The 12,595-nt window shown below is 35.4% G+C and overlaps 1 protein-coding gene and 2 non-coding genes across 3 annotated transcripts; 2 read left to right on the top strand and 1 right to left on the bottom strand.

Moving 5' to 3' along the window:
- Positions 1-505: 505 nt before the first annotated feature.
- Positions 506-587, bottom strand: trnas-gcu (transfer RNA serine (anticodon GCU)). Its single transcript has one exon. It is a non-coding gene; the product is annotated as a tRNA-Ser (tRNA).
- A 2,332-nt stretch (positions 588-2,919) lies between these two features.
- On the top strand, positions 2,920-7,131 carry LOC132848331 (nuclear factor 7, brain-like). The gene is made up of 6 exons (XM_060873937.1): positions 2,920-3,572; positions 3,850-3,945; positions 4,496-4,726; positions 4,856-4,878; positions 4,965-5,083; positions 6,036-7,131. The coding sequence occupies exons 1-6, from the start codon at positions 3,171-3,173 to the stop codon at positions 6,578-6,580; spliced, it is 1,416 nt and encodes a 471-aa protein (XP_060729920.1). The 5' UTR covers positions 2,920-3,170; the 3' UTR covers positions 6,581-7,131.
- Positions 7,132-12,161: 5,030 nt separating this feature from the next.
- Positions 12,162-12,234, top strand: trnar-ucg (transfer RNA arginine (anticodon UCG)). Its single transcript has one exon. It is a non-coding gene; the product is annotated as a tRNA-Arg (tRNA).
- The last annotated feature ends 361 nt before the right edge of the window (positions 12,235-12,595 follow it).

Below are 12,595 nucleotides of genomic sequence, written 5' to 3'. Positions count from 1 at the left end.
CTGTCTCACCTGAACTAAAAAGCATCTGTGTGTAACCAGCACGGAGATATGGCTCAAAGTTGCAGACACAGTGCTAGGGAACAGTTAGAAAGCTTAATCAGTTGGATTTAGTTGCTAGAATTCAAGTGCCTTGAAAAGTTTCCCTGACAACAATGGGATTTAAATCCATAACTCTAAAGAGCACCAACAGGATGCATGCTAGTGTGAGCTTACCCAGTGCTAGGTTTTATCACCCCACTCTAGAAAAGACAGGAAGCTTAATCAGCGCCTTGAAAGGTTTTCACAGAAGCAGTGGGACTTGAACCCACAGCTCCAAAGAGACCAGAGCCTTTGCTAGGACCTTAGACCATTCAGCCACACTAGCTGCATGTAAGGCTAGGGTCATGATGGGCCTGTCTATAAAGCATATGCACTTAAGCAGGGCCTAACACAGTAAACCCATACACCACAGGTGAAAAGCATTTGGTGTGCATCAATCAAAGGTGTTAATGTAAAGTAGGGGCATCGATGAGGGTGGGACTCAAACCCACGCATGCAGAGCACAATGGATTAGCAATCCATCGCCTTAACCACTCGGCCACCTCATCTGGCAAAAAGATGCCAAATCACACTATGAAAAGCACAGGGTCTTTAAATGTAGCGCTGATGCATGCTTGAATGGGCTTAAAACAGTCTTGTCAAGATTCAATGCCACAAGGGCTGTGCATAGTTCACTGGCACTCCCTAGACGATATAGCTTGATGATATGAACTTACACCACCTGTCTCTAAACAAACCAATTGCCAAAAGCCAGGATCAAACAAGGAACCTTTAGATCTTCAGCCCAGCACCCACCTACTGTATAGATACTCATTTCTATCAGTATGTCTATGACATTGCTAAAACTACAATGTATTATATAATAACATCCAAACCCACTTTACCTTCTAAACATCATAAACAAGTGCTTAGTGCCCTGCAGCTGCAACCTAACAAATGCTGGCAGATAAAAATGTGTTGAGGAAATCCTGAATGTCACAGTTCTAGTGGGAACAGAATAGAGTTAACTCAAACGTCAGAGACATCCGTAATCTCACAGTCATGTTTTAGAATAGATTCAGTAACAGAAACATTGACATTTAGCAATCAAATGTACATGCAGTTAAAGTGACAACAAACTTTCTACTGAACTTTCTACTCTCTAGAGGAGTTTCTTTATTTATTTATTTCATTTTCTGTACAATCTGTACAATTGTATCTGTACAATCAAACTCACATCTGTTCTGAGAGGTTTGTAAAAGGACATTGTTCTAATTCACATCCTACAAAGTAACATGCAGCTGTACATACATGCAGGGGCGGTTCTAGGATTTCATCTTTAGGGGGTTTAGCCATCAGTGAGAATTTAAAACAAGAAGAGTTTTATATTATATATTATATGACTACATAGTAAGCCAAAAGTTATGGTATTATTTAAAATGGCAAAAGTGGACACCAAAATTTTATGCATGATGTAATGATGCCAGTCTTGAATCAAATCAGTTCATGTATGTGTGCATTCTCTACAAACAGTGTGTCATTGATGTATTTCCTGTTGATTGAATGCAGTCATTGATAAAAAATATTCACAAGACAAAGAACAAATCAATAAATGTTATTTTTATTTATTTATTTATTTATTTATTTATTCATTTATTCCTTTTAATAATTCTCTAAAATCTTTATTTCCTTTAACTTTAGCAAATAGAGTATTTACTGTTTACCTTAATTCCAGCAGCTGGAACATCAGCAGTCCTTGAGAACTGTGTATATAGAGAGCTGTATGGGATTAAAGAGAGAATACTGTCAGACTAATAGTGTGTGGACTTTCAAACATTTTGCCAGAAGGTCTTGTTATTAATTAAAACTTTAAGGTAATGTCTCAATTTTGATATATCTTGAAAATATTGATATATCTTGAGTTATTCAGTCAAAAATGTGTAATATTGTTGATGGATTCAAAATCATAATCTAAAATATAATTTGATATAATAGTACTTTAATGCCTAAAAAGTCTTTTAATTTCCTTTAATATTTCAAAGTGTAAAGAGTTTTATAGAATTTTTTTCTATTCAAGCTTTCTAAAATGCTTTAAAATGTTTTCATACTGGTGTCTTCCTGGATTAATCATAACAAACCCATAAGTGATGAGTGTAAGTCAGGATTAGCTGACATTGAAGAACAACAGTGACTTCACTGGGTTTCTACCTGTGCTGGATTCAATCATAATGATGTTACTACAGTAAAGGAGAATTAATCAAAGCAATTCTATAATAAAGCTGAAACAATTTCCTACATACTATATGAAGAATTCTTGTTCACCTTCCACAGGCCTCATAACAAACATCATTAGCAATAATCTGGTACATGTCGAGAGCTGCTGTCTTTTCTGACTGCTATCAACCTTACTGCTTGACCTGTCTAAAATAAACAATATCTGAAATATATATGAAAAACATAAATAAACATGTTACAATATAAAGAATGGTTGATTTATTTCACGGCATGGATAACCTTCATTTTATTTAAGTGCAATAACTCATCAGTTTACTTCCTAAACTAAACAGTATTTTATACAATTCTTAATAGAATATTTGACTGGATCCACCTATGCTCATGAAACTTCGCCACAATAACCTAGATTAAAATAAATGACAGGAGGAGCATCCAAACACAAACAAAACTGGAACTCAGTTTTCCAAAAGGAATTTCTCACAGAGAAAATCTGTTTTTTTTTAAAGTAAGTTGTAGATACCTTCCATGTTATTTGTACAAATAAGTAATAAAAAATGGACTATTGCTCCTTTAAGTTGGTGTTGTGTATGTGTTCCAATGTAAATGATGACTGTAACAGATCATAACGTGTCTTTGAAAAACTCCTCCTATGAAGGAAGTGTTGAGTTTGAGACGTCTGCAGTCCTTTATAAACAGCCTGCAGTCTCCTGCTCTGGTATGTTTAGGTTTGTTTTCAGTTTATTGAGAAATCCGAGTCTCATTCAGCACTGTGAAAGAAAGTGATTATTAACTGGACCTACAAAGTCGTCTGTTTAACTGAAAAGAAACCTGAAATTACAGTGTTGTTACTTTTCCAAAACTGAAAGTGAAACTCTGAGCATTTGGACTGGAGAGAACAACAACTGCAGTAAAATAAAATGGCTTCTAGGTTTTCAGAGGAGGGTTTCTCCTGTCCTGTGTGCTGTGAAATATTCAAGGATCCTGTTGTTCTGAGCTGCAGTCACAGTGTGTGTAAAGTGTGTTTGCAGCAGTTCTGGGAACCCAAAGCATCAAGAGAATGTCCTGTTTGTAGGACAAAGTCATCACTAGAAAATCCTCCCTTAAATCTGGCCTTAAAGAACCTGTGTGAGACTTTCTTACAGTCAGAGAGAAGTCAGAGATCATCATCAGGATCTGAAACAGTCTGCAGTCTGCACAGTGAGAAACTCAAACTCTTCTGTCTGGACGATCAACAGCCGGTGTGTGTGGTGTGTCGGGATTCAAGAAAACACACCAACCACAAATTCTGTCCGATTGATGAGGCAGTAACAGACTGTAAGGTAAATAAAATGTACATCTGAGGTCATGTGTCACTACAGAAACATGGTGTAATAAAAATTGAAAAGCAATTTGATAAGTTTATTTTAGTCTTGGTGCATTTTAAAAGCTCATCTGAATGCTTTTGCAAGAAAATCTAACAAATCTGTCTCATGGTCATTAAAAACACGTGTTTAAATTTCTACAGTTCAATCCCCTTAATAAATAGTGATTTTAGTTAACAATGTGTGCAATAACAGCTGAAACACAGAGTCTTCATGCAGTGTTAATTTATTTCAGGAGGAGCTCAGAACTGCACTGAAGCCCATACAGGAAAAACTGAAGATCTTTACAGACTGCAAACTGAACTGGAGTCAGACTGCAGAACATATAAAGGTGTGGTGTAAATTCTATTCTAATAATCAGAGATAATAGTTCAAGTGAACTTTTCCTAAGTTGCAGAGAAGAATGCAGCAGAGTCCTGTGGAATATCAAACTTCTATATTCAATACACTTGCAAGTGTGAACTCAGTCTGTCCTGACCTAAGTCGGATGTAAGGTCAGAGTCTTTTTATACATCGAGGTAGACAAAAGGTTCGTGTGTATCTTCCACTGTGCGTGATTTCCTCTAATCTTGTCTTTGCACAAGCAGTGCAACGGTCACTCCGTTAGTCTCCATTATTTCCACACACCTGCAGCCTGCAATGTTCTTGTTTCTTCAGCCTAGTGTGCAATTGGAAACAGTTCAGTTCCCCTCTGTTACTTTTTTGCTGTTCCTCGTTTTTTGGTGTGTGAGTGTCTTGGTACAGAATGTTTAATGTTCATTTTTGTTATTCACAACTGTTTCTATTACAAAGGTTACAATCAATAACATGGTTTTGATTGAATTATATTCTCTATAATTGTAAAATCAGTTAAATTTCATTTAATTTCCTCTTCACTGCAGATTCAGGCCCAACAAACAGAGCGTCAGATTAAGGAACAGTTTGAGAAGCTTCACCAGTTTCTACGAGATGAAGAGGCGGTCAGGATCGCTGCACTGAGAGAGGAAAAGGAGCAGAAGTGTCAGATGATGAAGGAGAAGATTGAGAAGCTGAGCAGAGACATATCATCTCTTTCAGACACAATCAGAGCCATAGAAGAGGGGATGAGAGCTGAAGACGTCCTGTTCTTACAAGTGAGGATCATTTAGTCACTATTATATACTTTGAGAAAGTAAAACTTCTTTCCATCATCAGAAACGTCACATTTCAGTGGTGTAAAAATGTAAATGATATCCACTGATATGTGCTTTGTTGTTTTTCAGAACTACAAGGCCACAGTGAAAAGGTGAGTGATGTGGTTCCTGTCTCTCTGCTTCTCTGTGTTTCTGAATCCAAAGCCACAGCAACACTGACTCCTGAATGTTTTTGCAGAGCCCAGTGCACACTGCAGCATCCAGAGGAGCTTTCAGGAGCACTGATCTATGTGGCAAAACATCTGGCCAACCTGAAGTTCAGAGTCTGGGAGAAGATGCAGGACACTGTCCAATACAGTAAGAGTCTTTCTTTCTTTCTTTCTTTTTTTCTTTTTCTGTGAGTTTGTTAAATAAAACACAACTGATAATAATTAGAAAAACAAACAATAATATCTATTCTTCTTCTTCTTCTTCTTCTTCTTCTTCTTCTTCTTATTATTATTATTATTATTATCATTTTCATTTTGTACTCAAGTAACATAAGGGAACTCTTATTCTGAAAGCCTTCTATTAGGTGTCAGACTGATTGCGCTCTCTCTCTCTCTCTCTCTCTCTCTCTGTGTCTCTCTTTCAGATGTTTATATGGAGCCTGATAAAGGCAAAATGATTTTAAATAACAAATCAAGATAACACACATATTCACCCCAGTAACATCCGTCAAAATCCCTAGCAAATACAATTAACTAATGTTATATATTTATTAATAGATACTGATGTCAGAAACACAAATAGATTTTATTTCACTTTTTATTTGCTGACATACTATATCACAAAATAACAATGTAAAACAAAACTAATAATAATAAGAAATAAAAACAATATATCTTATTATTATTATTATTATTATTATTATTATTATTATTATTATTATTATTATTATTATTATTTTGTACTCATGTAACATAAGGGAACTCTTATTCTGAAAGGCGTCGATTAGGTGTCAGACTGATCAGTGTTTCAGTGTAAGCAGAGAAACCGAGTGAAAACATGGAGAGTTGTAGCGGCTTACAGATGTTTTAGAGTTATTATAGAATTTAAATTATTATAACGATTGGTTACATTTCTAATTGAAGCAAATTATTGCAGTTTTCATTGCTATGAAAATTGCAGTTATATTTGTTTATTAATGATTTTTGTAATGTTAGCTAGCTCCATGTTAATGTAATGTTATCCTAGAACGTGTGTGTGTGTGTGTGTGTGTGTGTGTGTGTGTGTGTGTGTGTGTGTGTGTGTGTGTGTGTGTTTTCAGCACCTGTAACTCTGGACCCCAACACTGTTCATCCTAAACTCATTGTATCTGATGATCTGACCAGTGTGAGACGCAGTGACGGGAGACAGAAACTTCCTGATAATCCAGAGAGATTTGATGAATATTGCTTTATTCTGGGCTATGAGGGCTTTAACTCAGGGACACACTGCTGGGATGTTGATGTTGGAGACTGTAGATACTGGGTTGTGGGTGTGATGACAGAATCTGCTCAGAGGAAGGGGGAGATATACTCCAGAAGTGGAATCTGGGATGTGTGGTATTATGATGGTGAATATAGAGCACGTTCTACACCACAGAAACCCACTCCCCTCTCAGTAAAACAGAAACTCCTGAGGATCAGAGTGAAACTGGACTGGGACAGAGGAAAACTGTCATTCTCCGACCCTCTCACTAACACACACATACACACTTTCAAACACACATTTACTGATAAATTACTGCCATTAATATATGTTTTTGATAAAGAATCTTCACTAAAGATCCTCCCACTTCAGTGCTCTGTAAGAGTGAATCAGATCAGTTAGAGCTCATATTGTTTTATTTCAGGTTATTAATGAAATATTCCAGATTAAAAGATTCAGATTCTGTATGACAGTTTGTTAAACGTTGAAGGCACTGAACAGTTCATTGTGAAAAGTTTATTAAAGTCCTGTGGCGTTATTTCAACTTTGTTACACACACACACACACACACACACACACATAAAAATACACAAGAGATTTTGATTAGGAAGAAATAATTGAACAAAGACAGGATGTATTTCTGTAAGTCTAGAAACTAAATCCACAAATTAAAAAGACATTGTACCTGTAACTGAGAGTAAACAGCATACAGTTTATCTAAACAGAAAACATTCAAAGTCCATAATGTTTTTTCTTCTTCTTTTTTTTTCTTTTTTTTAAAGCCCATAATCGAGCTACCATTTAAGTAGCTTTTTAAAAGCAAAGAAAAAGTTTGACATGTTCCTAAAGATCTTTATAAGTTTAACCCAGTTAGGATTAGTAATTAAGTTGTACTTGATTTTAACCCAGATAAGGATACTAATAAAGTTTTGTGTGAATATTTTCTAGAAGAATCTGTTCGTTTGTTGGTTGCTTTTTTTGTTGTTGTTGCAAACAAAACAAGTACAACACAATTCAAAACAATTCAATTCGAAACAACTTAGTCAGGGAGGATAATAGTAGCAAATAACAACAGATAACAAACACACACACACACACACGCTCACCAACCCCCCCAACACACACAGAGACAGAAAAAAAAATGCAAAGGAGAGCACCAGAAGAAAAACTAAAAATCTATATAAATAACGTAAATGTAAAATTCTCACAGCTTTTGATAAAAAACGAAAAATAACTCAATAAAATATCTTCTTTCACAATATTTTCCAATGTCATTTTTAAATACAAGAAAGAAGGGTATACTATTATTACATTTATTTTTTATAAATAAGAAACTTAGCAATTATGAATTATAAATGAATTATAAAGATTCACTTTATTTTAAGATATTAAGTACTTTCTATCTTGTAGTTGGTAGGAGTTACTGGGACAGTTCCCTGCTAGACCACCAAAGGGAGGTGGCTGATGTTTATTCATAGCCAGCTTTGTGATTGTGTTGTTCCCACATGTGTTGTGCCATGTCCTTCTTATTGTTCTGCTTTCCCTTTACCCTGATATTCTGCCCTCTATATACCTGTCTAGTTGTATCTGTTTTTGTCAGTCGTTGTTTTATCTTTGTTCTGTATGGTCTGGTGCCGGTGTGTTTTTAGGTTCCCACGTTATAGTTGTGTATTTTTCCAATGTAAGTCTTGTTCTAGTCTTGGGATTGTTTGTTAATAAAGTAGCAGTTTTATCCTGCATATTGGACTTATTCTCTGTATGCTGGTGATCGAGACTAGCACAGAGATCTGGGTTCGAGCTCCACTTCAGGCAGCATCTCCTGTGTATTTGAAAGAAAAGCAAAACTCAGGAATGAAACTTTGGATGAAAACAAGAATATCTGACCAAAACGTTTTTTAAAAGTCCAAAACAAATGCACAATTGTTTCTGGAGCAGAGTTAAAGAAACAGCAGCTGGTGTCCTTTTTGAAATAAAGGATTTGACAGGAGAATATTTATACAGCAATGTAAATGAAATTTCACTCAGCTTGTTAATTAAAATATATTTAGAAGTCCAGATTTTTTTTACACAGTACTAGGTATGAGTTAAAGTGACAGAGTTGTTGAAAATGTGCTCTGACTCTTTTATTGAGGAACTTCTTTTAAATAGTTAATTATCAGTAGTTATGACTAGACTGATGTACAAATGTTAAATTCATACAAATATGACATTGCATTTAATATAATAAATGCCTCTGCAAGAGCTTTTGGTTAATTCATGTCTTTTTTATTAAAGAAATGATTCAGAAAAAAACAAGAGATGGCTTTGATAATTAATTGTCTTCACAATAAGAAGTCATTGGTGAGCAGAGTAACGAAAGCAGCAGTCTGACTAAGGAGAAAACACACACGCATGCACACACACACACACACACTATTAGCACAGGGGGTGTTAATGATGGGGGATCATCTAATCTGACTTAACTGTAGAATAATACTTTCTGTATAACCTGACCTGCATTTCATCTTCTGCATCGAATACAGTGTACAGGTTCATGTGACTCTTCCTGGGATCTGGACATCAGCTGATTGCCAGTTTGGATCCTGGCCAGTGTACATAATTTGGCTAAATGAGTAGTCCTTGACAGTAAGTGGTAAAATTCTGTTCTCAGGTGTATTCAACATTGGATAATGGAAAGGACTTGACTGCTTGGACACTCCTGGTCCAGCAACAAGCTTGGCATTGTTGGAAGGCGTGAGTCTCTTTAGGTTGACCAGAAGCTCTGGGTTGTAAAAGTGCTGAATGAAGCTGTCTTGCTCCAATAAGTCTCTTTAGGTTGACCAGAAGCTCTGGGTTAGCCCGTTTGAAGTTCTGGTTGTAAAATTGCTGTATGAAGCTGACTTGCTCCAATGAGATCATATAGGCTGGGCACACTTTTCTGAAGCTGTACAGGTTTAGCTGGTGAACAAAACTGATGAAATTTGTCGTTCTGAAGTACCTGTTTATCTCCTTGTTGGCTGTGGACAGCACTTCAGCTTTGAAGGCCTCCAGACAGATCAGTATTCCTTCCCCAGTATCATCCCAGCAGATTGAACAAATCTGAGGATCAGTCACCAAATGCCACAAGTTGATGGGAAAGTTTCTGTGGTTAATCCAGACTTCCATCCCAGCTAAATGATCTGTAACTAACAGATAGAAGCTTAGTGTTATTGAACTATAGATTTTTATCCATCTAGATTTTTATCCATCTTTTATCCATAATTGATAACTAGATGACAGTGACAGTTGATCTCTAGAGCTAACTAGTTAGCAGGGTGGCTATCTTACATATTCATCCATCTTCATAAACAAATGATTTGTTAAATAAATAAATAAATAAAAATTAAATTAATAAATTAATATAAATTAATAAAATAAATATTAAGAACTCAAAAAAATATCCATCAACAACACATCAACAGCTCTCCTGAGTTTTCTGGCCTCCTGAGTGGAAAATAAATTAAAAAACAAAAGAAACATATCTGACTATATCATATACAAATACCCGATATCTCGGCTCCTTCTGTAGAATCCTCGTTTCCACTCATGATCAGAAGCGTTTTAACTCTTAAGCTCTCGCGGTCCTCGGGAGTTTAAATTTAAATGGAAACAAGTGGAGGCGCAGTTTTTCTACAACGTTCTGACGTCATTCAAAACTATTGAATAAGCGCGCGCTTGGATTTATCCAATCAGAGTGAAACAAGAGACTGCGACAATCAGAAAGTGAATTACTGCTGTGTAGTAAATTGTAGGTCAACATAGTAAAGATGCTATTGGAGAAGATTTGTTTTGAGATTTCAGACTTGTATAGTTCTTACTTGTATATTTGGTTTATCGAGATCCAGTGTGTAATGTTTCAGCAGTATATATAAGTGATAAGTTTTAACGTTCGAGGTTCTTTAAGTTAAATCCTGCGTTAATGTGACCGCGCTTCCTATTGGCTGCATCCTCAAAAGAGGATCTCGTTTAGATAGAAAACATTAGACTGTAACACGGTGTAATTTAAACCTGCTTTATTGTAAAAACACTATGAAATTAAAGTCACATTCTCTTACCGTGAGCTGACTGAGTTTGGTCGGGAGGAGCGCGGAAATCCATGTTTTTTCTTTCTTTCTTTAAAGTCGCTTTCTGTAGTATACAGTAGGATGTAGGATGTAGGATGTTGCTCCATTCAGCTCAGTGTTGTGTTTGGATTTAAAATGATTCGATGGAACGCGGCATCATAATAAAGGCAGTTTAAACAAAAATAAACAAGTTAAAGAAAAACATCAAACACGACGGATATGACGTGTGCACAGGTTCTAACAGGGCTCGCGACCCCACGTGGGATTGTCTGAGATGTGGAGAAAAATATTTAATAATATATTTAGAAAAAGAAAGTTTTCATAATCGTTGTTAACAAGCATTAATAAAATATATAAAAAGGATAAATAAAGCTATTATTAATAATGAATATTCATTCATTCATTATTAAACAAAATTTAAAATATATGATTATTATTATTATTATTATTATTATTAATAATAATAATAATAATAATAATAATAATAATAATAATAATATTTATTTATTTTTTATTTTATTGCAAAGCTACAATCTAACTTCAGTTCAGTATGTATTCATGCTCTATATCAGTGTATGTTCATGATCTAAAAGGCACACAGGAGATATTACAGTCTGTAGCCTACTGCAGAAGCTTTGTGAAAGTTTTAACTAAAGTGAAAAATCTCATTTAATTAACAAACTTTATCTGATCATATACAATGGAAATGCATGTTGTAGCATCTACTGTAGAAATGTGACCATACTGACAAAACTGTATTATTATTATTATTATTATTATTATTATTATTATTATTATTATTATTATTATTATTATTATTATAAAGATCTGCAGTAGCACCTCTACTTTCTGTGTGATTGATTCTAGGTGTTTAACTGAAGATTCTGATTGTTCATATCCTCATTTACTATTCATTCTGTTGCACAAAAGGACAGGAGATTTCTTGATAAATACAAATCAGCATGTACTGAGCATTACCATAGTGTAGGTATTCCACTAAACCAAAGCCACAATGTCTCAGTATAGAGCACTGTAATGTTAGCTGGAATTTCTGTTAAACCCTAACACTTTATTCATTACTGGCTATAAGAGCTGAATTAGTGTTACTGTTTGTTGAAAATTGGTGAACTGTGTCATGGTAAACAAAGAAAGTTGTCAAAAGACATACAAGTATATTTTCTAAAGTAAGTTACTTTATCTTAAACATATTATATGTGTAGCCTCATTGCTATCAGTGTGTCTATGACATTAGTAAAACTACAATGTATTATATAATCACATTAAAACCCACTTTACCTTCTAAACATCATAAACAAGTGCTTAGTGCCCTGAGAGACATCCGTAATCTCATAGTCATGTTTTAGAATAGATTCAGTAACAGAAACATTGACCTTTAGAAATCAAATGTACATGCAGTTAAAGTGACGACAAACTTTCTGTACAATCTGTACACTGTATATGTGTATAAACAAAGATTCCCATTCTTGTGAACCGGGTTTGATTCCTGGCTGGTGCAGGTTTGTCTTCTGTTACTTTTCAATTTGTGCCGAAAAAAGGCTTCCTAAGTGCTGCACCTGCCAAGTCAATTTGAGCCTCTAAATGGAACTTTCTGTCATATGTTACAAGCTGATTCTATTCCAAGTCATGCTCTCCAAAATGTAGTGGTAGCAGCAAGATTTTGATTTTTCCAAGCTTACTTTTATTCTTGCATTATACAGAATGTTTTGGGGATGTGTTTCTTTAAACATCTTATTTGAAGAAGGCTCAATTGTTGCTTTCCAGAGCTTTTCAGATCTATCTGGACAATGGTGAAGGAATGGAATGCGGATAATAAACTCATGCGATAGCAGTAGTAATATATGGTTTTAAAAAAAAGTTTTTTTCTGAAACCTTTGTCTGCAGGCCCAGTGGCCTAATGGATAAGGCATCAGCCTTCGGAGCTGAGGATTGTGGGTTCAAGTCCCATCTGGGTCAACCTATAAGGTGTTCTTTAGGAACTGCCAAGTGCTTCTGTTCACTGCTGCTCATTATCACCTTCACAATCTGGGGTCTCATTTATAAAGCGTGCGTACACACAAAACGGGGCTGGAAAGGTATGTACGCCAGTTCCCACGCAAAGGTTGTGATCTATAAAAAACAAACTTGATGGGAAAATGTGCGCACCTTTAAGCAAACTTTGAGACGTGCGTACGCACATTCTGGAGACAAAGGGAATTGCCGACACAGATGGTGAGGTCGTGAACTGAAGTTAGATTGTAGAAAATAAATGTGAGAAGAACGATTATAAGAATTAATGACATTTAATTTTCACTCCATTTCATACGTTACTGTATAT

The sequence above is a fragment of the Tachysurus vachellii genome, chromosome 7, assembly GCF_030014155.1.
Source record: "Tachysurus vachellii isolate PV-2020 chromosome 7, HZAU_Pvac_v1, whole genome shotgun sequence".
NCBI lineage: Eukaryota > Metazoa > Chordata > Actinopteri > Siluriformes > Bagridae > Tachysurus > Tachysurus vachellii.
Note: the sequence above shows the minus strand (reverse complement) of the source record. Positions and strands in the feature narration are given on the sequence as shown.